Genomic DNA, 25,552 nt, shown 5'->3' with positions numbered 1-25,552 from the left:
AATGTGAGATGGGTAATACACATTAGGCCGTTTGGGAATACTCTCACAGACGGCCGCCATTTTGGATTAAATTTGTTTGTTATAAACTGGTGGGTAATGTGATATATATATGGCCACGGGCTAGAATTTTCTCAGTATGTCAAATATGCAATCAGATTCCATGGAGCTTAATTTGGTGAAAAGTTATTGCCAATTGAACGTTGTATTTACCTCTTTCTTCTAGATGTAGAACCATACCGTTAGCACGTGAGGAATGCATCGAAATATTCAAACTGTGGAGCGGGAGGAGTGCCTGTACAGTGGTTACCGATTGCAAACAGAATCATCCACAATGTGACTGTGTTACATGTTGCAGTGTCACAGTAATTAACTAAATTTGAGGAGACGGGCACATTCGTGGACATACGTCGTAGCGGACGATCGTAGACAGCTACAGATGAAGCACGCCTACGGCAGTGCTGACTTCTTTCTCGATGTGGCCCCAGAGGAGCACACGTCATTTATTAATGCAATGTGGGTTGAGTCATAGGGTCTGCGCGTGTATAAGTGCATCCGTACATGGTGCAAATGAAGCAACATCTCCACAAGAACGATGTTGATCGCCAAGTGCAGTGAGTGATTATGGTTAACATTTTTATGCAAATACTCTTTTCAGATGAAGCTGACCTCTACGTAAATGGGAAGGTTAATAGGCAGAACATGCACAATTGGTCACCTGACAACCCCGCGTGCAAGACCCCTCCAACATGACCAGCGCAAAGAAAATTAATTATGGTGTTGGCAGACAAATGAGGAATACGTCTAATCAGTCACTTTTTCATTCCATAAAAATAACTGCGGAATAATACCTCACGCTCGTACAGGGATAGATATTGCGAGCTGCGATGCCCGAGGATGGTACATTCTCGCAGTTTTTTCAACACCATGGCGCTTTCTTCATTATGGATTCGTATTGCGTCACTACTTGAACAATTCTCTAGAACATGGATTGATCGACGAGAGGCAGTTGAATGGCTGCTCGATCACCGGACCTAACGCTGTTCAATTTCTAGCTAAGTGGAAAAGTTAAGGCTATGGTTTGTGCAGTAAATATTCATAATTTTTATCATCTAGAACAAAGTATCGCCATCGTCTGTGCACAAATTTGACCCTATATCCTACTTTGTGTCCACAGCAATTGGAAGAAGCTTCTGCAAATGTTTATTGCTCAGTAGGAACATGTGGAACATATACTATAACCAGGGGTAAAAGTGGACTTGAAAAGGTGGGGGGACGGTAGGTAGCGGCATCACTCCACGCCGTTCCTCCTGCCTATCTCTGCCCATTGTACCATTTTAGGATCTGGGGGACGCCCTACATATTTTTCGAGGTGGGGAACTGCGTTCCCCGCGTTACCCCTCGCTTTTACCCCTGACTATAACAGGGAAATGTGTTCGAAGTGGGAAAAATCAGAGGCGGTGTGTTTTATTACGATTTTGACTCGACATATCGGCTATCTAAATGTTCAAATGCAGTGAGGTGTGAAGCCTACAAGATTGCATTTCTATTTACATAATGTCTGAAAACCACTGGAAAGCTTCTTTTAGTTACGGAGAAAAAACGGAGAGACTGATCCATCCATCGTGAACAACTTTCTGGAAAAAAATAAATAAAAATAGCCCTTACCTTGTATCAGAGAATTATACACGAAAGTGCTCAAAAACCGACTTTTAATATTAACAATTCCCAGTGGGAAAACTCCTGGACCACACACTCGAATGAGGGGTATTTCAAACTCCCGTAAGATCTGCCCCCACAGCAATCCCCTAAGTCCGCCCATGCTCAAAACACGACGCTTATAAGAATTCAGACAAGACGACACATGCATACATACGAAAGAAACAATTCAATACGGCACATCAAAATATAAACTATTTGGTCTAGGAATTAATTCGTGCGGTTTTTAATAAACATTGAAGCTTTATTTCAAAAACAAAGTAAATGAATACGTTAACAAAAATATTGTCCATCGCTAGCCACTACTTTCTCCCATCTTTCAGGCAATTTACGGATTCCGTGTCGAAAGAATCCTCATCTTTTGACGCAATCTAATCAAAGATCCATTTTTCGATATTTTCTGAAGAAGTGAACCGCTGTCCAATCAAATCGTTATTCATGCAATCGATCAAGTAGTAGTCAGACGGAGCAGTGTCTGGTGAATATCGCGGGTGGAGTAACACTTTCCATCCGACATTTTCCAAATAGGTTTTGACCGGTTTTGCGACATGTGGTCGAGCGTTATCATCTTGATAAATAAGTTTATTATGCCTGTTATTCCATTCTGGTCGTTTTCAGGCCAGAGCTTGCTTCAAACGCATTAATTGTTGTCGATAGCGGTGTCCACTAATAGTTTCACCAAGTTTCAGAAGTTCATAGTACACCACACGTTTCAAATCCCACCATATATACAGCATAACCTTTGCACAATGAATATCTCGTTTCGGTTGTGAAGGACCTGGTTCACCTTGCTTCACCCAGGCCTTTTTTCGTTTAGGATTCTCGTAATGAATCCACTTCTCATCACCAGTTACAATTCGATGCAAAAATCCCTTCCTTTTCTGTCTTTGAAGCAGCAATTCGCAAACGGTTTTTCTTCTTTCAACGTCTTTCTTTTCAATTCATGTGAAACCCAATAAGATATCTTTTGAATCATTCCTATGGCTTTGAGACGTTTGGAAACTGTTGTTTGCTCAACTCCAAATGCTTCTGCAAGTTCGTCCTGCGTTTGACACGAATCCTGATCAAGCAATGCTCTCAATTCTTCATCTTCAAATTCTTTCGGCTGTCCAAATTGCTTTTGGTCTTCCAAGCTGAAATCACCACCTTTAAACCGTGCAAACCACTTCTGACACGTTCGCTCAGCTAGAGCATGGTCACCAAACACTTCCACTAAAATATGATGACTTGCGGTAGCACTTTTCTTCATGTTAAAGCAATGAAGAATAACTCCCCGCAAAAACACTTTATCAGGCACAAAATGCGCCATTTTCAGTTGAAGAAAAAATGTTGTTGTTTCCGCTTCAAGCAACTGACATGTACTAAACAAGATGCTCAATGACAGTAGTTTTCAACGCATGTTTGGATCAACGAAACTATGGGACAATAAGCTAGTTACGCCATCTTTTGTAAAACCGCACGAATTAATTCCTAGACCAAATAGATGAACTTCTTTGAAAACACCTCATTTTACAAACAAAAGGTAGAAAAAGGTAAAAATATCAGTATTGTCAACTTAGAATCTACATAAGAAATAAAATCTTTTTATGTGCAAAACTATTCGTCAATACGTATAAAAAATGGATTTATTAATGGTATTTAGCATTTATTCTTCCGTGAAGGTATATCTTGATCACTAAAAAACCAGACACGGTATGTCTCTATCACTGGAAAAAAAAAAAAAAAAACAGAAGGGTATGACATACCACTACATATAGTCTCACTTGGTTCACTGCCAATAACATTTCACCAGAATAAGTTACATGATATCTGATTGCATATTTGACATCCTCAGAACATTTTAGTGCATGGCCATGTATCACACTACCCACTTATCGTCCGTATTACAATTTCGAATCTAAGATGGCGACCGTCCGAAATCCGAAAGTATCCCTCTGGGCCTAATGTGTATCTCTTATCTCGCAATCAATGAAACTACATCCCTGTAGTTTTCAGAAAGGATGACAAGGGACTTCTGATGCATCCTGTATATAATAGTTGTATCAATAATGACGGGTATACCGGCTAGGCTAAAGGAGACGCTGATGATGATATAATGAATGAAATGGTGGAATGAAGAAAGTGGGAGGAAACGGGAGAACCCCGAGAAAACCCACTCACACGGTGTTTGTCCACCACAAAGTTTACTTGGCGCGAGCTGGGATCAAACCAAAGACCCCAAACACCAGAGGTGAACGCTCTACCACTGAGCCATCGAGGCCCGACAGGAATATTTGTTGAAGTCTACTGTCTTCTTCAGTACCAAGGTTACACAAAAATGAGAATATGGTTTTGATGGAATTCGAACAAACATTATATGTATACTCTCTCAGCGAGAATCAAAGCTGGCACCAAGTTTACATATGCGCGTGCATTGTATTTTACTTATATAGCTCACAGAGCTATGGGCGAGCAAGCAAGGCACGTGCCCCGGGCGTGTGGTTGGAGGGGCTACTAAAAGAGAGGTTATATATTAGTACTTTTCCATTTTGGTGTTTAATACTTTTCATCAGAGTGCGAAATCATGAAATCAAAGTGGGGGAGACTGAAGGACTGAAGAGAGCGAGAGAGAGGAAAAAACAAAAAAAAAGCTGTGCAGTTTTACACTTCAAAGAATTGTAGTGAAATGAGAAGGTCAGAATTCAAGATGACATCCGGATGCTTGGCACGAAGAAAAACATTGCAAGCAATTTTGAAAAAAAAAAACAAATAATGTGATATATTTTGTAGGCTTTGGATATGTATGTTTTAGTTGGCATCAACAATTATTGGTGTGTTTTGTCACAATTGACAGTTTAGCGAGAGACTAGGCTAACTGACAATTTTAACTTTCTGAAAGAAAAGGAAACAAATGAAAACAGCACGTTACAAAGGATACGACTGATATTCATAGTTTGGCTTAGTATACAACAGGGGTGGATTCAGGATGGACTACTGGGGGGCGGTGGGTTGTAATGCCACTACTTACAAGATAGAGCTACTTTTAAGAGATTCAACTCTGGGTGGGTTTTATTTTATATTAAAATACACAAAGTTTCCTCTTCTTGGGGGCGATAGACCCTCCCTGGATCCGCCCTTGTCTCAGGACAAGCCACACAGACAAGTGGTTGAGGCAAAAGTCAATTAATGACATTAGTATGCTGTTCCGTCAAAATCTCAATCTTGACCTGGATGTAAGTTAGCCTGGTCTCTCACTGAACCCCTCAATTGAATGTTTAATATGTAAATTAGGCACTTCTACATCACAAACAGTAAATATAACCTACCTTATTCTACGTTTTTAAATGCATTTCTACAACTGATTGTAACTTTAAAGGTTCTCGTGAAGATTAGCTGGCGGAGGTTACCTAACATAGCCATGAGTTATCAAATTAACAGTTGTGCTTCGTGGGTGATGATAATGATCCTGAGGTTAGATGTTAAATTGGACTCGAGAGCGGAACAAGGGCTGATCTTATTCGTGTCTCAGACGAGGCATGGAATGGAACGAATATGAAAATAAGGTTGCTGTAATAGTTTTTCATAGGGTTTGTAAGATTTTCGAAACACTTGGCAATTTTTTTTTTATCAAGACTTGACATTTTTTTAAGAAAAAAATCAAGACTTGGCAATTTCAAGTTTCATCCCCCTCCCAATCTTGTAATGCTCGCTACGCCGCTGTAAGCAATACATATTTTCGACAATATTCGTTGTTCATCTGTTTCCGCTGGGTTCCAACGTGGTGAGCTGCATATGGGACTTTTAATAGTCTTATTATAATGAGAAAGAATTGCAAATTATGTTCATGTTCCTAAAAGAGGGAAATTGAAAGAGAAATTAAATTAAAAATAAATAAGGGAGAGAAAAGTAATTACTTGAAAATAAAAATAAAGTCTTTGAGTTTAATGTCCCACGATTATGCTGTTAGGCTAAGGGAGTCGGTGATTAAAGCAAGTTAATGATTATGGAATATTTGGTGAAATGAGAAAGTGGGAGGAAACCAAGTCCCCGAGAACACCTACGAGCACGTATATGAAAATGAAGTAAAACATACACTGGCCTATGCTTTCTTTGTCTAGCAGAGTCATAGTCTGGAATCGAAAATGTGTTTTGAATCCTTGTATTTAGAGATTGAGAATGTAAGTAACGAAATCACTTAACACATCCATTAAGATTTCGGAAAGCGAAATCTAAATTTAGGTAAGCTAACTCCATGTATTAACTGCTTGCATCCGCTTCGTACATTGCTCGAAGGGTCACGAAACAAATCACCTCATTTAGTCTACACATACCTAGTACTAGTGTTAATTACCTGCTTCGTTGGGTGAAAATAAGAAAATCAGTAATATGTTACGTTAGTCAGTCACTTTTTTTTACTATTACGAAACGCTCTCTCATATCGGTTGTTTTCGATCATTTGTAAGATCCGTCTCCCCTCTTTCCCTCCCCAAGTTGCTTGGCTGAATTTTGATTTAAATAGTATCGGAAGTGTCACTGTCCATTTCTGCGCCCCCGAAAACAATGGATTTAGATTAGGATTAGTTCACTTAACTTAGTAAGCCTACACAGCTTTGGCGCGGCTCGACTTGTTGGAAAGCAATCCAAAATCTAAACAAATATATCGATGTCACTGGGGTTTAGTAAAGTGTATCGTAAGTCAAGAAGATTGAGAATCACTGCCTCGATTATTCACCAATTAATCATCAAACTCCTTTAACCTGAAGTACATAATCGTGGAACTTCATAAATTATAATTTTATGGCATCTAGAAAATGCACATATCGCACATTACGTTACATTACCATTCAATCGCAATAGGTTATTACAGACATGTGGTTGGCTTGAAGCTTAGCGTCCTATTCAGCGCCAAGACTGTGTACTACCTACACCTACAGCATAATATGGAATCCTACTCGCATGATCTTCAATCAAGATTTGAATCAACGGGAGGATGAAGATTTTCCCTCTCGTCAAGTAATTTCCCCAACTCGCCAAAGAATTTCTCCCTTGCCGGGAAAATATTTTCCCTCATTTCATATTTTACATATTATATACTATATATTATATCTTGCATCACTGAGAAATAAAATGCTTGGATTCTATATCTGAAAAGTCGCCCCCTCCCTGCAGGCATGTAGCCACGATTTCGCAATACGGGAGGTCCGTGACGAAATACTGTGGTTATCACACCAGGGGTTCGATCAATCTAAACTATTTTACTGACAACATATCCATATTGATTTGTTAGGACAATAAAATGAGGATATGTTAGTAAGTATTTTAATTAAAGAATTATGAAGAAATCTTGCGTAAAAGAATACAAAAAAGTATTGACAAAGACATAGTCTTCCGAGGTCATTCGAACTCGGTTCTTCTCGTCTTCTTTCTATTTCTCTTATCTTAGTTCAATGCCGTCAAGGATAGCAACGAGATCTCTTTCGGGAGTAAAGACATCCTATAAAATGGATTAGTGTTGCCGCGAAATTCAAAATGGTTCATATTATTGGTAATGCTGGGCATTGCTTAAGTTCTGACAGGCTATCTGAAAGAACCGGTTTATCGATCGTCATTTGTAGTCCATAGGGTTACTGGCGCAAATTCCGGGGGGATGAGGACATGTCCCCTCCAATCTTAGAACTGGGGGGACTTTCCCCTCAATAATCCGATTTGAAATGCGTTTTTTGGAGAGAAATGTGATGATTTGTGTCCGATTGCCACAAAGGAAAGTAAGATGAAATTGATGTCCCCGCCCCAGAATAAGCCTTAAATCTGCCCGCCTCACAATTTTGAAGACAACTCTGCTCCCCTGATCCTCCGCAGCATTGTTTTTCAACTTCATAAATATTTTGAACATCCTTAAAAAAATTATGAGAACTGTCTTACCCGTCCCTCCCAATGTTGAAGACAGATTTGCGCCGCTGCATACGGTTAACATGGAGCTAGATGGAATTCGGAATTTTCCGTTACAATAATATCCAATTTCAACTTGATCCGCCCCCCCCCTCCCGTTTCCTCCACACAAAGCTCCTCGTAAGAAAGAGTAACCAAAACGCTTATTGTAGCTTTATATTTTTGAGGCTGATTCATCTGTTTCTTTCTGTTTCATCTTTCCTTAATATTTTTCATTTCTGGTTCCGAAAGGGGGGGGTCTGGACCCACCCCTTGGCTGCGTGCCTGCTTCCCGTAAAAAGCTTCATTCGAACCCTGAATCAAACAACTCCATCTGTAAAGCAGTGCTGAGTTGATTTTAATATCCTTTTCTGCAACGAGGCTGTATGAGACGGGGACTTACTGATTAACATGGACTCCGAACCACTCCCGCCGGGAATCGAACGCGGGTCTCCCACACCAAAGGCGCGTACGCTAACCGCTTAGCGATGAAAGAGCTCATATCTAAAGCAGTGTAAGCAACAACAACAAAAAGAAACACACACACATACTAGAAGTTTGCGCAATTGGGGATCAAAACATTCTCAATGAAGTATGAGAAATAGTAAACGTCAATCAAAGTGGGCTTCTGCTTATTCTTTACTTCGTTAATACTTAATTCCTTCTAGAAATAGTGAAACAATACTATGAAGACACAGTACTTAAACATAATCGAAAGAATAAGACAAGGAAACAGAGTAATTTCCGACTAATTAAACTAGTCATATATACTATACCTAACTGTTACATTGTATTTCTTAACATATTACGAAAGCGATATAACTTTTTTACCAGCCATAGAAGCTGGACGCAATCCAATACTGCAATTTAGACGCTGTAACGAAAGCTGCAAGTCAAACGCCTGACACTCCTAACTCTTCAAACTGTGTAATAGCTGTTTCAAGCGGCCTACAACTTATGACCTTGAAACTATGTGCTAGTAACCAAATTAATGCCAAGGTACGATACAAACACCCCAACTTGCCACAATGACGTCAACACAAGGAAAAAAAGAAAAACATCTAATTTTTGGTTCGAAAATTATGAAACAATAATAATAATAATGTAATTCTCAGAAACTCAAACATTAGTTAACTAGAGAACATAACAAGCAAAACAAAACAAAACAAAAAGAACCTTAAACGTGAGCTCTCCCTGACTGCTGTTTTTAAATTTCAGTGAGACTGTAAAATATGTTTTGTTTTATTGTTAAAAAACAAAAAGAAAAAGAAAAATAAAGAAAGAAAGGAAATAAATTTTGTTGCAAATATCCTAGTAAAAATAGGTTTCCTAGACACAAGTGGCTCCGCGTAGCGTAGTTGCTAACGCTCTCGCCTTCGGTACGAGCGGACCCAGGTTCGATTCCGGTAGGGGCACTCGGTCGAAAAAGTATCAAAAGCTTTTAAGTCCAGTCATCCTGAATGAGGCTTTCTTGGGTTTTCCTCATTTCACACCAGGCAAATGCCGGGTGGTACCCAACATATAGGTCCCAGGCCGTTTGCTTCCTTCCCTTTCCCCGGATAGTGTGCTCACCGAGGGACGACATAACTCACATGTGACGGGCTAACAAGGTCATTGATGCCGAAAGCCCAGAAATCTAAATCCTAAATCTTCACTACACAAGAAAATGTTCGCGCTGAAAACGGTTTCTTAGCAATTATGTTAAGCAGTCCTGTAGTAAATCTCCATCAAGTAATAAACCGTCACATATAAAAAGGAAAGAATAAACACATAACATTCATTTTGCGTACCTTGAAATGTAAAAAGTTACAAAACATTAATATTCAAAGATTTCTCAAAATTCAGATTAACCCATTTCTTTCTCCTCAACCATTAACGAGTTACAATAGTAAGAATTGTAGTCATAAATCACATTACTTGTTTAGTACTATATTAAAGCAAGTTATACTAAAGGAATATATAATTAATGGAATATTTAACTAAAGTGATAATTTACTATTGCACTTACCCAGGCTTTTGTTTCCTTCCGCTCTTCTTTTCCGTTTGTAAACAACCTCGTTTATAAACCAGCTCGCAAGCATATGACAGTTGTTTCATGACGTCATCTATGGTGCAAAAAAGAGGTGTCTATAGGCGGTCAGGACCTCACACACAGATGGACGTATATAACATATAGCTGAAGTATTTAACATACGTATACGTATATAAAATACGGAAGATTGTTAGATGTCAGACATCCTGCAGCGACATGATATAACATCCAAGCGCGTTAAAGGCAGTAGCTCTGTAGCGTATGGATAAAGTACGCTCCGTACAGATTTCCTTAGTAAACATAACGAATCCTTGTATTTGTACAATATACCGCTGTCCGGATAATGGATTTTTTTCAGTGCACGTACACTCACTATTGATGTCAAGGGAATATAAAGGTCTATATTACACATTATTGGATGATCTTTGTGCGGACGACACTATTTTTCTAAAAGTTACTTTCGAATGCCAAAGTCAGCATTTTTTAAAACTATTGGGCTATATTGTGAACAAAATATAAAAAATGTTGATACAAAGATGAAAAAGTGTATTTCATCCGGAGAAAAATTAGTAGTTACTTTAAGTTAGTGAGCTAATATTATGTTATAATTTTCTGCAATATAAGCAAAGTATTGGTTGAGATTCAGAATACATTACACTTTGCCAATAATGAATCTGTATATTTTTTTTAAATATAAAGAAATATTCGGGATAAAACAAGCATATATATTCATAATAGCATATACCTTTATACAGATTTATTTAGCATCACAAATAATACAAAAATATTAGAGTTGCTTCAGAGTGGAGTAGTAGAAGTACAATATTGATGTCAAAGTACATCCTACAACAATATGCAAATATGTTTAATGGTTTTCCATCATATCACATGAAAAGAGGATCTAATTGAATAGCAAATAATCACTCAACCGGGAACTGACACTTTTTGATTCATCCGTGGATGCAAATAAACCCGTCGATGGGGTATATGAAGAAACTGAACCGCTTTGAACTGCTGGGAGTGGGAACTGACTGTAACTTGGGTGTTGCATAGAAGCTGCACCTTCTTGAGGATGTGCTGAGGGTGGCCATGCCGGAGGGGGGGGGGAGAGCTTGAGCAGCCGCTACTGCTGCAATTATATCTGCACGTGATTTAAGTTTTCTCTCGGCGGGAACCTTCCGAACTTCTGATACGAGGGATAGGAGAAATAGCTTATTCTCATCTACTTTTCACGTTTTGATTTTTCCTCCGAGACGATTTTCTGCTTCAGCACAGATATTAATTCATCATCGTCGCTTTCTCTTTTATTTGTTTTGTTTAATTCAAGGTGTGTAATTTTTGATGTCCTGCTGCACTGCACTATCAGTGATTTCGAATCTATCCTCTTTCTCTTGTCTAGTATCTGAATTATCAGTTGCCTCCTCCATGCTGTTGCTCTGGATTTTGGCATAAGTGTTAGAAAACGTAACTGTCAATATATATACAGTATATATATTGTTTGTGTCTTGCCGCTGTCGAACCACTTTTTAGATTCTTCTTTCTTTGCAGCTCCCGTGTGTACCATGATCGAATCCCTTCCCACTTTTTCTGAAGGATTGTCACTGAAAAGATGGAAAATATTTTACGTGTGGGATCAAAACATATTTGCACGATGCAATTATGTGTATACCAGGCCCATATGTGCCACCAGAGTAGCTGTGACAATGCTCTGGGTAATTCCAAACAAGATTTGTTTTTATAAAATGGGCCGAAAAATGTTTAATGGAACTCATTATATTTCAAACAATCAAGAAAAAATGTATTCAAATGCTATATGTTATTTACTAATCTAAATCATTGTACATGACTGTATTGGTCCAAAATTAACATACAATTTGTAGGGTAATTTTATTTTACAATATTAGGGTTGTAACTGCATAATCTGTAAGAGGATTTGACGAATTTAATAGTAACTTTTTCTACAACAATTTTATGTAACAATTTTATAAACTCAGAGTAAAATGTCAAGATGTGAACATAAGAAAAATACCAACTCTATTTAAAAAGTTTAGTAAATGAAAGTGGGATAGAGATAAGGAGATGGGAAGATAAATAACATACTCGTATGTTACATATGGGCTCTGAATCCATTTGCTATGACCGTGGTGTATGTATGCGTGTTTTTGCATCGAGGTTGCGTCATTTACTACACAATTTATTTTATTTTCAGGTATATGGCAATAGGAACATCAATGGTTGATCTTTATTACCAGTACAGAATAAGTCAACCAACAATTTCTGTTATCATTAGGCAAGTTTGCGGAGCAATACGGAAACTAGTGAGACAAATAAGCGTTGCTGATACGACTGAAAGATTCTGGTTGAAAAGGCGTCTAAGTTCTATGAAAAAATCGAATTTTCCACATTGTCTTGGTGCAATATATGGCAAACAAGTCAGAAGTTTGAAGCCCGATGGTAGTGGCTATTTGTATTATAACTACAAGAACTACTGTTCAATGCTGTTACTGGTACTGTGTGATGCATCCTACAAGTTCATTTTTATCGATGTCGATGCTTATGGGATATGAGCAGACTCAACAGCACTGAAAGATAGTGTGTATTATAAAAAGCTACAAAACAACACGTTAAATATTCCTGCAGCACATAACTCCTTGACACGAATGGAAGAGCCGATGCCCTTTGTCTTTGTGGCAGAGGAGGGTTTTGTCTTATCAACTACATTTTTTCTCAGGGCTTACTCAGGAAAATGTATTAACGCTAAGAAACGTGTTTTAAATTACAGACTGTAGAGCAAGAAGATATATTGAGTGCTCTTTTGGAATCCTCGCAAATGAATGGAAGACTTTTCACCGGCCTTTAAACGTAGTACTGTCATTATATGAGTCCATCATAAGAGTATGCTGTGTCCTACATAATTTTGTAAGAGAAAGAGACGATTTCAAAATACAAGATACCTAACAGTAGAGGGTTTGTTCGATATGAATCCGGCTGTTGAACCTCCAACAAAGAAAGCGTATAAGTTAAGGAGTAAATTTGCTGACTACTTTTTTGAGTGCAGAAGGAGCTCTTCCATGGCAAATGGACCGTATTTGAAAGTGATAAGTGCAAAGGTACTGTAGCAAAATTGTGACCGGGCATTATATAACACTTTGCAACGAGTTGTTAATAGAATTGTATCAGACGCGCTGTAGGTAACAAAATAAGTTTTGATTCACACGTTCCTTGTAATATGTATGAAATAACTTATTTTTGGAAAGTATTTGATGCTGAAAATGTCAATTTAAGAAATTCACAGTGCCATGAGTGTACTGAACGGTAGTAACATTTGTAATGTGGTAAAAGTAATGGTCACCTTACACACTATCGAAATGTTGCCCAAATGTGTATATACTATTTAGTTTTTCCCTTGCAGTTTTACTATACGGATCCATAGTACAAATAGTAGTAGGAACGGGTAAGAAGCCCCGTAGAGGTTTGTTGGGTTCTGTTCTCGACATAAAATGGGCAAATTAAAGTCTTTCCCGATTTTTTGTACATTTTACAATCTATAGATCATTATAGTAAAACTGCACCGTTTCTTCCACCAAAACAGGAGACTGGTAGAATAGGTGGGGACATTACCTATAGATAGGGAAATTAAGTTTTCGTTTTATTTTGTCCCGGAAATGGATGTTATTTTCTACTCAAATTCTTTGTTGCTCTCGCCTTCGGTGCGAGCGGTCTCGGGTTCGATTCCCGGTGGGGTCACTCGGTCGAAAAAGTGTAACACGCTTTTTCAGGCCAGCCACCCTGAATGAGGTTTTCCTGGGTTTTCCTCATTCACACCAGCCAAATGCCGGGGTGGTACCTAACTTATAGGTCCCAGGCCGCCTCCTTCCCTCCCCAATCCTTTCTTCCTTCCCTTTCCCCGGATTGTGTGCTCGCCGAGGGACGTCATCCCTCAAATCGTGACGGGCTAAATGGCCTTAGATGCCGAAAGCCCAGAAATCTAAATCCTAAATCCTAAATCAAATTCTTTGTTATATTTCGTGATTTACTAAAAAATAAACGAATAAATGTTATATTCTTGGATTTACCATCTGAGAAAAATGGCTCGATTTCCCTCCTAAGCTTAGATTACAACTTATTCAGCTTTGAATACACATACCGACTAAAACACTGCAGTATTAAAAAAAATAAGTAAATGTTCAATTCACAACACATTCATTTAAAACGTAGTTTACAACAGATTCATTTTCAACACTCTTAAAAGGCGAAAATGGATTTTACCAACTATCTTGAGTTAGCCGATTATTGAAATTTGAGTGCAGTCAAACAGTAAATAACTTTCGTAGGTTGTATCTTACTTCGAACTTGAATAATAAATATCAATAACCTTATCGTTATTTAATCTTATCTTATCGTTAAAGGGTAAACTCACGTTCCTACCTAGGATAAAATTATATTATATTCTGATACCTTATCAATATATTCTTCACAGCCACAGGTTTTTTCTTCAAAATCTGGTGTGAATAACTCTAAAATTGATTTTTCCACATTTAATTTAATATTTCTGTTACTGTAGTCTTCGATTCTGTTCCCCTAAATTGAAAGATATTTTTCAATTGCACAAATAAAATCTTCAGTGTTCACTTTATTGTCCACTAGTTTGTCTAATTCCTGTATTTTGTCTTCTCCGGTTTTCTTCACTGCGTTTCAGCCATGACCTTCATTGTCACTTCCATTTTCTAGCGAATCAAAGAAGAACGATACACAGAGTGATAATACTGTATGTTGCGATCTGATGAGTGACAGAGCGAGCGCCGATGATCGAACAACTCTTGAACCTGCTACAGGTGGCGTCACCAGTGGCCTAGTGTAATAGGCTGTCAATGCCCCGTCACGTCCTCCGTCTACTGGTTGCTCCGCCAGTAGTGTAACCAATTGCCTATTATAATAGGGCTCTTATAGAACAAGCTTAAGGAATTAGGATATTTTTATGTCAGTGAAGCGATAAAGGAATCCCAGTTTCCACATTGCAGTACAAGATATTGTACTTACTCGTTTGATCAGCAAAAGTAAGCTTATTCTTAATGATAACACCAAGATCTCTGAAAGAGGTGAAAGAATTTATGTTCTTACGAGCAATTTGTAGATGTGGTATATAGGTTCCTTTTTTAAGAGCAATCGTAAGAGAAGCACATTTTTCGATGTTTAAACTAAGTTTCCAAGAGTTATACCAGTTGAGAAGAATTGAAGCATTATGCTGAAGAGCAAGAGCATAGTACCCTGATTTAACTTGTCTGTAGAGTTCGCAATCATCAGCAAATAGAAGAATATTGGTAGAGCTGTTTGTGAACAGAGAAGGCAGATCGTCCATGTATAATAGAAATAGAACAGGACCCAGAACACTGCCTTAAGGAACTCCAGAAGTTACTGGAATAAAGTCGGAAAAATAACCTGGAACTGAAACTCGTTCTGTCATATTACTGAGATAGGTTTCTAGAAGACAAGTAATTTACTCTGTACATTGAATCTACATGGCAAATTTTCAATACTTTCTGCATCTTTCAATATTTTCTGAAGTAACTTTATTCCTTATCCATTAAAAGAGATTACCCTCTTGGTGTGCAAAGGGGAAGATGTTATCATGTGCTAATATTTAGTAGATTTTTTTCTGTTAATACTAATACTTTGTATAGGAGAAACGAGTGGATGAGGGGAAAATATTTCAATACTTTCTAAAATATCTTTACGCCTGTAAAACTATTACGAAATAGAAAAAATCATAACAATCATAACATCATCCCTGTCAATATCTGTTAGTTTACCTGATAAAAAGAAAACTGTAAGAAAATTACAATTACCGGTATTCATGAATTAATTCTTACTTTTACGGTATTGTTGCCATTACATTGCTCTGTATTAAAAAAAAAAATAATAATCCAATGCTTTTGGTTTGAGTGGCGGTTTCTTATAATTTTAGGGCGCTGGTTACGAATATAACATCAATTTCCCCCACCATCTCACGTTTTCCTGGTAATGGGAGCTATGTTTATATCAATACTTACAAACTACATTATAATATAAGTGGAATACATAATATATATTTTTCATGTACAGTAGAGCGTCGATTATCCGAAGTAATTGGGGGACATGAGTGTTCGGAAAACTGGTTTGTTCGGATAATCGAACTGTACTGTGCTGTGCTGTACTGTACTGCACTGTACTGGACTGTACTTCTACAGCCAGTGACAAACCGACAGAAGTGTGCTGATTGTTGAAACACAGCGACTGGCGGCTTGGCCGGTCAGCAGCGCCTTATGAAGGCCCCATTAGAAGCAATGTTCCGCCAGCGGTGGCTCAGTGCGGCGACTACTGTGGGAAACTTGGTTTGGGAGTGAGGGGGATGATGGACGGTAGGGTGGGAAAGTAACAGGTGCGAGCGAGTACACAGTTCGGTTAAGCGGTCGTTCGGTTGACCGACGTTCGGATAATCGACGCTCTACTGTACATACAGTGGTTGTGAAATGACAAAAGCAACTAAACACATACACATACAAACAAATGTCATAGTTAACTTGAATATGTACAGTCAGAAACAATATTAAGTATAAGTTGGAGGTGTAAGAAATTATAGTTCTGCGTATACTTACTATTGTTTCTGACTGTACAAACAATCATACAAAAGCCTACAATTTATGAAGCAATTTCCTTCGTTTTGCCATTTTTACAGAAGTTACAACGCCTGTATTCTCCCTTTTCAGTAACCATCAGTAGTCGGCCATCATATTAGTGGTCAAACCACCTTGATGCCACTTTTCAATATCCCTTATGTCCTGAAGAAAGCACTCGCCGTGTACTTCGCTATATACACCAATATTGTATGAGAAAATTTATAAATGTGCACGTAAAAGATATAATTTGGTACTCATGTTATACCCAAGATTTCTAAGATGTTGCAGCAACACCTCTACAATATGTTCGTAATCAGGACTTCTTGTATTACCCAGGAAGTCATTTCGTGAAGGCCATTATTTCCTAACCCATTGTTCACCCTTTGCACAACTGTCTCATGGGCAGAGATAACAAGGATGCTTGATGTAGCCGGATCAAAGCCCAGCATGATGTCTATAACTCTAAAATCGAAACACAGAATTCATTGGTGATCTCTGTAATTCACACAATCTACCAAACACTTAACATTTTCATACGTCTCTTTCATATGAATAGAATGTGCAACAGCGATAGACCAAAGGATATTGTCATTATGAAGAAAGACGCCTTTCAAACTTGATTGCAATGAATCGATATAATGTCTCCAACCAGAAGTACTGCAAGTCACACCAAACCATTATATATGTCCTGGTATGTCACGGTAGTAAACGATTGATCCATATTCAGCAAAAAAGAATTGATATATTGTTCTCTTTGCCTATATCACGAGAAAGTAATCCCGGGTAAAAGTTTTCCTTTGAGTTTTGAACCTAGAAGATCAGCACTTCCTTTTGATAAATACAAATCACGGGTCAAGTCATTTAGTTCTTGTTGGTTAAATAATTATGGTTTATCACTGTCACTTATTATAAGATCATCACTTTCTGAATGTGAGTCCTCTGGCTTTTCTTTAGTGTCAAATGATTTATCAGGAGATGCACTTCTAGAGGAGCATGGAAAAGCTGCCGCGGCAGTAACTCACTTTACACAAAATAACATATTACTACGGCGAATAGTTTTATCATCCCGTTATCTTATCTGATTGTAAAGGTCTCAAGACATCTCAGGACTCGCCAATAGTAAAATTAATGTCAATCTTCTAACAATTACAGAAATATATTTATGTTTTCTAGTAGTTTTCCCATAGATATAAGTAGTTTTTCCACTAAACGTTGATTGTTGAATATGTCCAAATCTCAAAAAAGAAAAAGAAAAGAAAACAAAAGAAACTGACGTGATAGAGAAAAAATGATTAGATATTTGAAATGAATACAAAAATCTAGTTCAGAAAATGCTATTCGTTTAAAGACACCATAATGAATGCAGAGCGGTGTTATTGAAATGCATTTGCATTACCGTTCCATATATACTAATGTCATTTTATACTGTATATGCCCTACCAGACTCAATCTCCTTGCAACTGATCACTTAATGATTTTAAATGGGTATACTACACAGATATTTCAAAGTATTTTTTTCTTTTTCGTTCCAGGTTAACCCTCATATTATCGTGCGCTATGAATTTTAAAAGCTATCCACACGACACTCAAATATGCGAAATGAAGATAGAGAGCTGTAAGTATAATATTTTCATTTCTCCTGTTTCAATATTTTTTTGTGTATTAATATGTTATTTTTTTTTCAAGAAACTAAGCAACTCACTAGCATGTTGTTTTGCCTATCGACATATTTATCTACATTTTTTTAGCAGATGGTATCATTGGCATTTTTATATCCGTCATCTCTTTGCACAAATTCATATCAAACTTCTTGGACCAGTGAATTTCACGGAAGTTTTTTTTTTATTCAATATTTCACTAGAGCTACTATTGCTCTAAATCTCTGGTGATAACTCCTTCTCAAATATCCTCGTCATTCATTCAAGGCCATATAAACAACACATGTCAGATGTTCTAAAACTGACAACCAAGGACCACAAATATCTATTATGAAGGTCAAAATAAAAAGCTAGTTAGATTAATTAGAATAATACAAAACCAGCAGTTAGATTAATTAAGATATGTTGAAATGGTGTCCCAAAGTAAAGTCCGAGTAAAAATAATCTTTCCCACGAGCTATTATTTCGAGAATGGTTTGAGAAAAAGAGATGCTTTGTCATCATTATTATCCAATTTTGTTCTGGAGTACGCTGTAAGGAAAATAAAAATAAGTAGCCAGGGCCTAGAGCTGAATGGCATTTATCTAGTCATAACAATTGCTTATTATGCAAATCTGATAGAGGATGATTGGAGAAAAATACAAATAAATACAGAGGTTTTATAAAACAATTGCAGACACATGAGTTTAGAAATAAACGAGAAAAAAAAAACTAAATAGCTACTTGGAAATTCACCGAATCGTATTATGAACACATCAAAATGTCAAATAATACTTTTGACAAAGTGGATACTCTCAAATATCTGGTATCAATATTAACAGACCAAAACCAAATCAACGAAGAAACCAAATTTCGACTGAAAACAGGGAATACGCGTTATTCAGTTAAAATATTTCTCATGACACGAATTCAGTCGCGAAATTCGAAGCATAAAATACAAAAAACGATATTCATGCTTGTTGTCCTGTATGGTATGTTAACATGGTCGATTACTGTGAGGGAAAAACGCAGACAGAAAGTATTCGAGAATAAAATTGTGAGGTGAATATTCATACCAAAGGGGAATGGGAATGACGAATGGCGAAAACCTCATAACGAAGAAACCTCATAATATTTACGGCTTACCAAACATTGTTAGGATGATCAAGTTTAGGAGGCTCAGGAGCCTAGGAGGTCTAGGAGGTGGATAGGTCATGTAGCCAGAATGAAAGAAAGTAGGAACGCTTTCAAACCTCCAATCCAAAACGGCCATTAGGAAGACCCAAGCGCAGGTAGGAAGACACTATTGAGATGAACATTGCAGAAATAGGAATACAAAGTAGAAATTGAATCCAGTTGGTTATGGACAGAAGTTAATGTAGAGCTTTGATGAACGCGGCTTTCAACCTCCGAGTTCCATAGGAGTAGTGTAAAAAAATGTTTCTGCGCAACTGGGAACACACATCCCATTCGTCATCCCTGATTGATGAAGAGGACTCAATTTCTGAATGCTACCTGATACGTGACGCCGGAAAACCGCCGAATGAATCGGGAAAATCGTTCTTTTACGTGGTGTATTCGTTCTCTTTATGACCTCTTTTTGGGGTGTACTCGTTCTCTTTTACGACCACTTTTTTTCAACTCCTATATAACATAGTGGAGATTACGAACACAAGTCTACGACCTTGTCACGTGTATCGCCCAGCTATGGAAAACTGACTATCCCCATAGAACTCGTTCTCTTTTACGGTTCCTTTTTGGGGGTATGCATGTTATCTTTTACGACCCCCTTTTTTGTGTGTATTCATTCCCTTTTTCAGATAGGTATTAACATAATTTTTGCGACCCCAATTTCGGCGGCATTGTTTTAACCAGATTTAGTGACTTTTGGTAGCCAAATTTAGTAACTCTTTCTTTTCTTTACGACCCTGCAGTGAGTAGAGATAAGTAGAAGTTCGATCAGTACATTGATATTTTTTTAAATAAACAAATCCTTTATAGTACAATATACCATTACTCTAGGAATACACTAAAAAGACGCATAAAACAAAAGGAAGGAATTTGCAGCATAATATTCTGTTTAGATAAGTATAGCCTAAATAATTTATTTAGAATATATACATATTAAAACATTATGGCAAGAAAATGTACTATGAAATAAATTTTCTTAAATAAGCAGATGCTTATTTGGTGCAGTCTTAAGATAATTTCGGCGACATTACACTGTACTCGATAACAATAATAGTCTATAGTAGTACAGTTAATTTCCCAATTAATGGCAGGTTTTACAAGAACAATAACAACCGTTTTAAATAGGTTATACTGTGCAAAGTTTTCCAATTAATAACAGGTTTTACAAGGAAAATGACAATTTTTCTCAAAATAAATTTCACTGCATAAGATTCTCCAGTTGTCTATTTCCACTATATGTTCTAAGGTTCTCTCTGTTTTTAAACTGTTTATTATAGTGTACATTAGATAGTCTACCTTCAGTAATAGTCTTAGAATAAGCTTCTTTATATATAATAAATGGCCACCGACATTTCTACACTTTATTCTCCTAGAGAGTTATTGTGCAAAGACAAAACAACAGGAGATAGATTTAACCAATGGCCTCTACTAGAAAACTTACACAATAACAATTTACTTACAAACATTGTAGATATTGCTTATGCTAGTGGAGAACCAAGACTTCGATCTTCTGTGATATTTTTTTTTAAGGTAAGCTCTTCGGAATTATGTTGAGAGGGACAAAGAGTTAACAATAAATTTCTAATGAAGAAGAATTTTTGTAGCTCTTTTAACACTTTTTATACGATCTAACTTCTCTGAAATTTCTTTAGCTTTACATGATGTTAAGGCTAAGTTACTTTTACATCTAAATTCTTCTACAGAAAGATCAAAAGGTGTACAGCAAATAGTGCAAAATTACTTGCAGGATATAACTAAACAATAAAAGAATCCGACTATTATACCATATAAAATAGAATTAGCAGATGTGCCTATAAAAAAGATTACTAGAGCGTTTACCAGAGATTCTAGAACGTTTAGAAACATAATATTATTTTCTTCTAGATTTCGATATTACACAAGATTTTGCAGATAGTTTTATTAAGAGAGAAATGGAAAATGATCTTATTATTAATTTTAATTTTAGAATGGAAGGGTCTTCCATAACTAATTTCGAGAATTACAAGGCTATTAAAACTGTTTGTAAAACGACGATTCCATAGGTTTAGATAGTCTTAGATCGAATACAGGTAATTGTTCTACTAAAATTTACAACAAATTTGTTTGCCAGATTACTTCACCATAGGTATCTAAAGTTCTGGGTAACCATTTAATTGATTTTATTCATTGTCCAGGCAAGCGTTTATAGAGTACTTTCAAGAATAACTTGACACAACAAAATGAAATTACGGGACTGGAATCTACTACTTTTAACTATTCTATTGATGAGTCGACAAATTCCAATAAGTAGGATCCGGTACAAGACTGCTTAGATCTAATTTTACACATCAAAGAATATTTTACAGAAGCTCCATTTTATAAAGTTACCACTTCTAAAATGTGGATAAAGCTAATAGATACTTTTCAGAATAGTTGTTTAGTAGTTACGAAACACAACAGCTTTTAAGTTATAATTATTGGGGTAATTACATACTAAAAAGTTAACATGCTTGCAAGTAAAGTTGCCGGACAAAAAGGAAGATTGAGAGAAGTTAATAATGTTTGTACTTTCTGTTTTTAGTTTAAATGCATTGCCTTTAACTATATTTTTGTAAAGGACTGTAAGAATAATCGAATTTCTATAGAGCAGACGTGTTATTTAAAAGAAGGAAATTCATATTTTACGAAGGTAAAATCTCTTTTCTCTACTATTTCTAAAGACATTGATCTAGGAGCTCTTGGCTTAATGGACACGAGTAGTGTTCTTCCGGGTGTGTTTCAAAAAAGGCTTAATATTACCCTTCGTTTGTATCCACTTACTATTCGAGAAATACCGCCACCTAATAAGGTTTGTGTATTTACCTTCCATTAAGAGGAGAACTACAGAATTGGAGGAGCTTAAAATATAACAAATGCATACAGAATATCGAGATTTAAATAAGAAAACCGTACAAGAGAGAAAAAAGAAGATATCTGGAATTATTAACCGTTATTAAAGAGAGAGAACAACAAGAAGAAGAGCTAAAGAATTTGTTTTCTAACTTTTGGAGCGAACTCGATATTGAATCTTCTTATTTTACTGTTAGACATGTTAAATCTTCTAAATATGTAGGTGCATTGCTAACTAAAAAGAATCAACCGGAAAATAAGTTTGTTCATTATGTAAAAAAGGTGGTTACAAGAGTATGTTTTTAAACTTATACTCCAATATAGATTAGCTAAAGAAAGAAGGATTTTGTTTTCTAAAACATAATGAACTTACAATTGTTTATTTACCAACCAATATCAGTTTTGCTACTTTGGTAACAGATAATATAATTTATTTTAATGGTTATTCTTTTACATGTGTTAGTAGTGTTAGTGTAGACGATAAAGTTTTTAAGAATAAGGAGGAGTTTAATTGGAAACAGGATACATTGGACGAAATTGATACTCTATTAATGGGAAAAACACAAACAAATTTTAAAGTGAGATCTTGCCAAAGATTAGAGGATTTATAGGAAGGACAAGGATTATTAATAGAGGCTATAAAATGATTAGAGTATAGAGGTAAAACTCCATACGTGTTAAAGTTTGTAGGTATTTGAGAATTGTATGCATCTAATTGTTGGACAGAACACGAGCTTAGAACTAAGCAACTGGATCTAAATATTAAATTTAAGATAAGGCTTCGTCCTCTTAAGAGTGCAGCAAATAAGCATAAGGAAAGAGTCGTGTTTACTATTGTTTAATATAGACTTTTATCTGTTTACTTTATTGTACTTTTTTGATTAATGGTTTAATGTACATATGTCCTAAAATGAATTATTTAGGCTATACTTATCTAAACAGACTATTGTGTTCCAATTCCTTCCTTTTGCTTTATGCGTCTTTTTTTAAATATATTCCCAAGCTAATGGCATATTTTACTATAAAGGATTTGTTTATTTTTTTAAATCAATGTACTTATCGAGCTTCTACTTATCTCTACTCACTGCAGGATCGTAAAGAGAAAAAAAGAGTTACTAAATTTGGTTACCAAAACAATCAGGAAATCTGGTTTAAAAAATTCCGCCGAAATTGTGGTAGCACAAATGATGTTCATACCTATTTGAATAGCACAAAAGGTAGAAGTTACTCAGTTAGTTAAAATGGCATTTATTCGCTTTTTTCTCCTTGATACAAAAGTAAAGTAGCCACTCAAATTTATTCCTTCGTCTATTTGAATAGTACAAAATGGTACAGAAATACCGAGCTAGTTAAAATGGTCCTTCTTCGCTTATTTAAGTAATACATTTTCTCTGGTTGGTACAAAAGTAAATAAGCCACCAAAATTTATTTCTTCGTTTATTTGAATAGTACAAAAGGTATAAAATTCTCCGTTAGTTAAAATGGTCCTTCTTTGCTTTTTTTCTGTTTGGTACAAAAATAAAATAGGCCACCCAAATTTATCCCTTCGTTTATTTAAATAGCACATAAAAGTATAAAACTCTGAGTTAGTTAAAATGAACCTTTTTTACTATTTTATACTTGGTACAAAATTGAATAGGCCATTCAAATTAATTGCTCTGTTTATTTGAATAGTACAAAAGGTATAAAATTCTGAGTTAGTTAAGATGACATTTCTTCTCTTATTTAAATAATTCATTTTTTTTCCATTTGGCAGAAAAATAAATAGAACACACAAATTTATTCACTCGTTTATTTGAATCGCAAACAAGTATAAAATGCTTAGCTAGTTAAAATGGACCTCCTTCGCTTTCTTTCCTGATTGGTATAAAAAATAAATAGGCCACACAAATTTTATTCCTCAGTTTATTTGAATAGTACAAGAGGTATAAAATTTTGAGCTTGTTAAAATAGTACTTCTTTGTTTTTTTTCTGATTGGTACAGAATTGAATAGGCCAATCCAATTTATTCCTTTGTTACTTAAATAGTACAAAAGAGGTATAAATATAATGCAAAATTCCAAACTATCTAAATTTGCACCATAAAATTGATTTTTTTCTAATTGGTACAAAAATGTACAAAATGTACAGAACAAAGTTCTAAGCTAGTTAATATTTAAATTTAAAATGTTGCACTATAACTAACTGGGCTCATATTTAAGCAACTTCCAACTATGATATATTAGGGAACATAAGTTTGGGTTCGTAGCCACTACTTTTTTATATACCCTTTTATAAAATGGCTTACTATATGGGTTACATCAAATACAGAAGGTCATCACTTTTAATATCCTCATACCAAATATAGACACAGAATCTTTATATATACTGTTTAAGAAAATATACTTTGCAGGATTTAAAAAAAGAGAACATATATTTAATAGTATTTTAAATTGGTTTGCTATGTTAGATAGGGTTCGTTACAAGGGTCATAGTCTTTCTTGTATAACTTCTACTATAATAGAAAAAGACCTTAAAAAGACTAAAGCCGTCCATGTGACTTCACTCACCTTTTCTGGTATGTTAAATAGGATTAGACAAAGGTGCCATCTTAACTATGTGTAAAACTATATGAGCTGACATAAATTAAATGGGTACTTCCGGTTGACGTGGAAAGTTGATATTTGGCATGATTGTAGACTTCTGAGACTAACCAACAGGAAAATTGTCAAAAGTGAATGTTTTTAATTTTAGGGGGTCTAAAAGGAGTATGAAGAATTTCCCATGCTATTTAAACAGGTGTTTTTTGTACCTATAATCTTATGTTTTAGGTACTTCGAATTGGAATAACAACTTGAAATTCTTTATGCTTGTACTTTTCTGTAAGATTATTTGACAAAATCACTAAAATATTAATTCCCAACTTTAGAGTGGCTATAAGGGGAACTGAAATTCTTCCCCCTGTTATTTATATGGGACACCTTTCCCACCCAAAAATTATTGGCTACTTTCTGTGGGTCTAAAGTGACTAAATTTGACATGATTGTAGCTTTTCTGAACTAACCGACAGAAAAATTACCAAACGTGAATATTTCTAATTTTTAGGAGGTCTAAATGTGCGATGAATAAATTCATCGTTATTTAAATGGGCGTTTTTTGGGACCTATAATCTCATAGCTTAGGTACTTCGAATTGGAATAAAAACTTGAAATTCGGTATGCTTGTACGTTTCTGTTAGCGTTACCTAAGCAAATCACTAAAAATAAACATTTTCAACTGTAGAGCATTTCATGAGGAACTGAAAAATCCTTCCCATGTTATTTATATGGGACATCATCTACACCCCAAAATGTTTAGACACTTCAGGAAGTATTAGAATGATGAAATATGGCATGATTGTAGCCTTCTGGAATTAACCCACAACTTAATTGTCAAAAGTGAATATTTTTAGTTTTTAAGGGACCTAAAGGGGAATGAAGAATTTCCCATGTTATTTAAATGGGTGTTTGCTTGGGATACAAAATCTTACAATTTAGATAGTTGAAATACGAAAAGGAACTTGAAAT

General features: G+C 36.0%; 1 protein-coding gene across 1 annotated transcript in view; it reads left to right on the top strand.

The window, feature by feature from the left end:
- The window catches only part of LOC145687983 (glycine receptor subunit alpha-2-like), a 1,333,907-nt gene that overhangs the window by 989,375 nt on the left and 318,980 nt on the right, over positions 1-25,552 (top strand). Inside the window, exon 5 of the mRNA XM_081761626.1 lies at positions 17,844-17,926. Within this exon, the coding sequence (XP_081617752.1) occupies positions 17,844-17,926 (83 nt within the window). The remainder of the gene's footprint in view (positions 1-17,843; positions 17,927-25,552) is intronic.

The sequence above is a fragment of the Thermobia domestica genome, chromosome 6, assembly GCF_964235325.1.
Source record: "Thermobia domestica chromosome 6, izTheDome1.hap1.1, whole genome shotgun sequence".
NCBI classification, from domain to species: Eukaryota; Metazoa; Arthropoda; class Insecta; order Zygentoma; family Lepismatidae; genus Thermobia; species Thermobia domestica.
The sequence above is the reverse complement of the archived record's forward strand: the minus strand, read 5'-3'. Positions and strand labels throughout refer to the sequence as shown.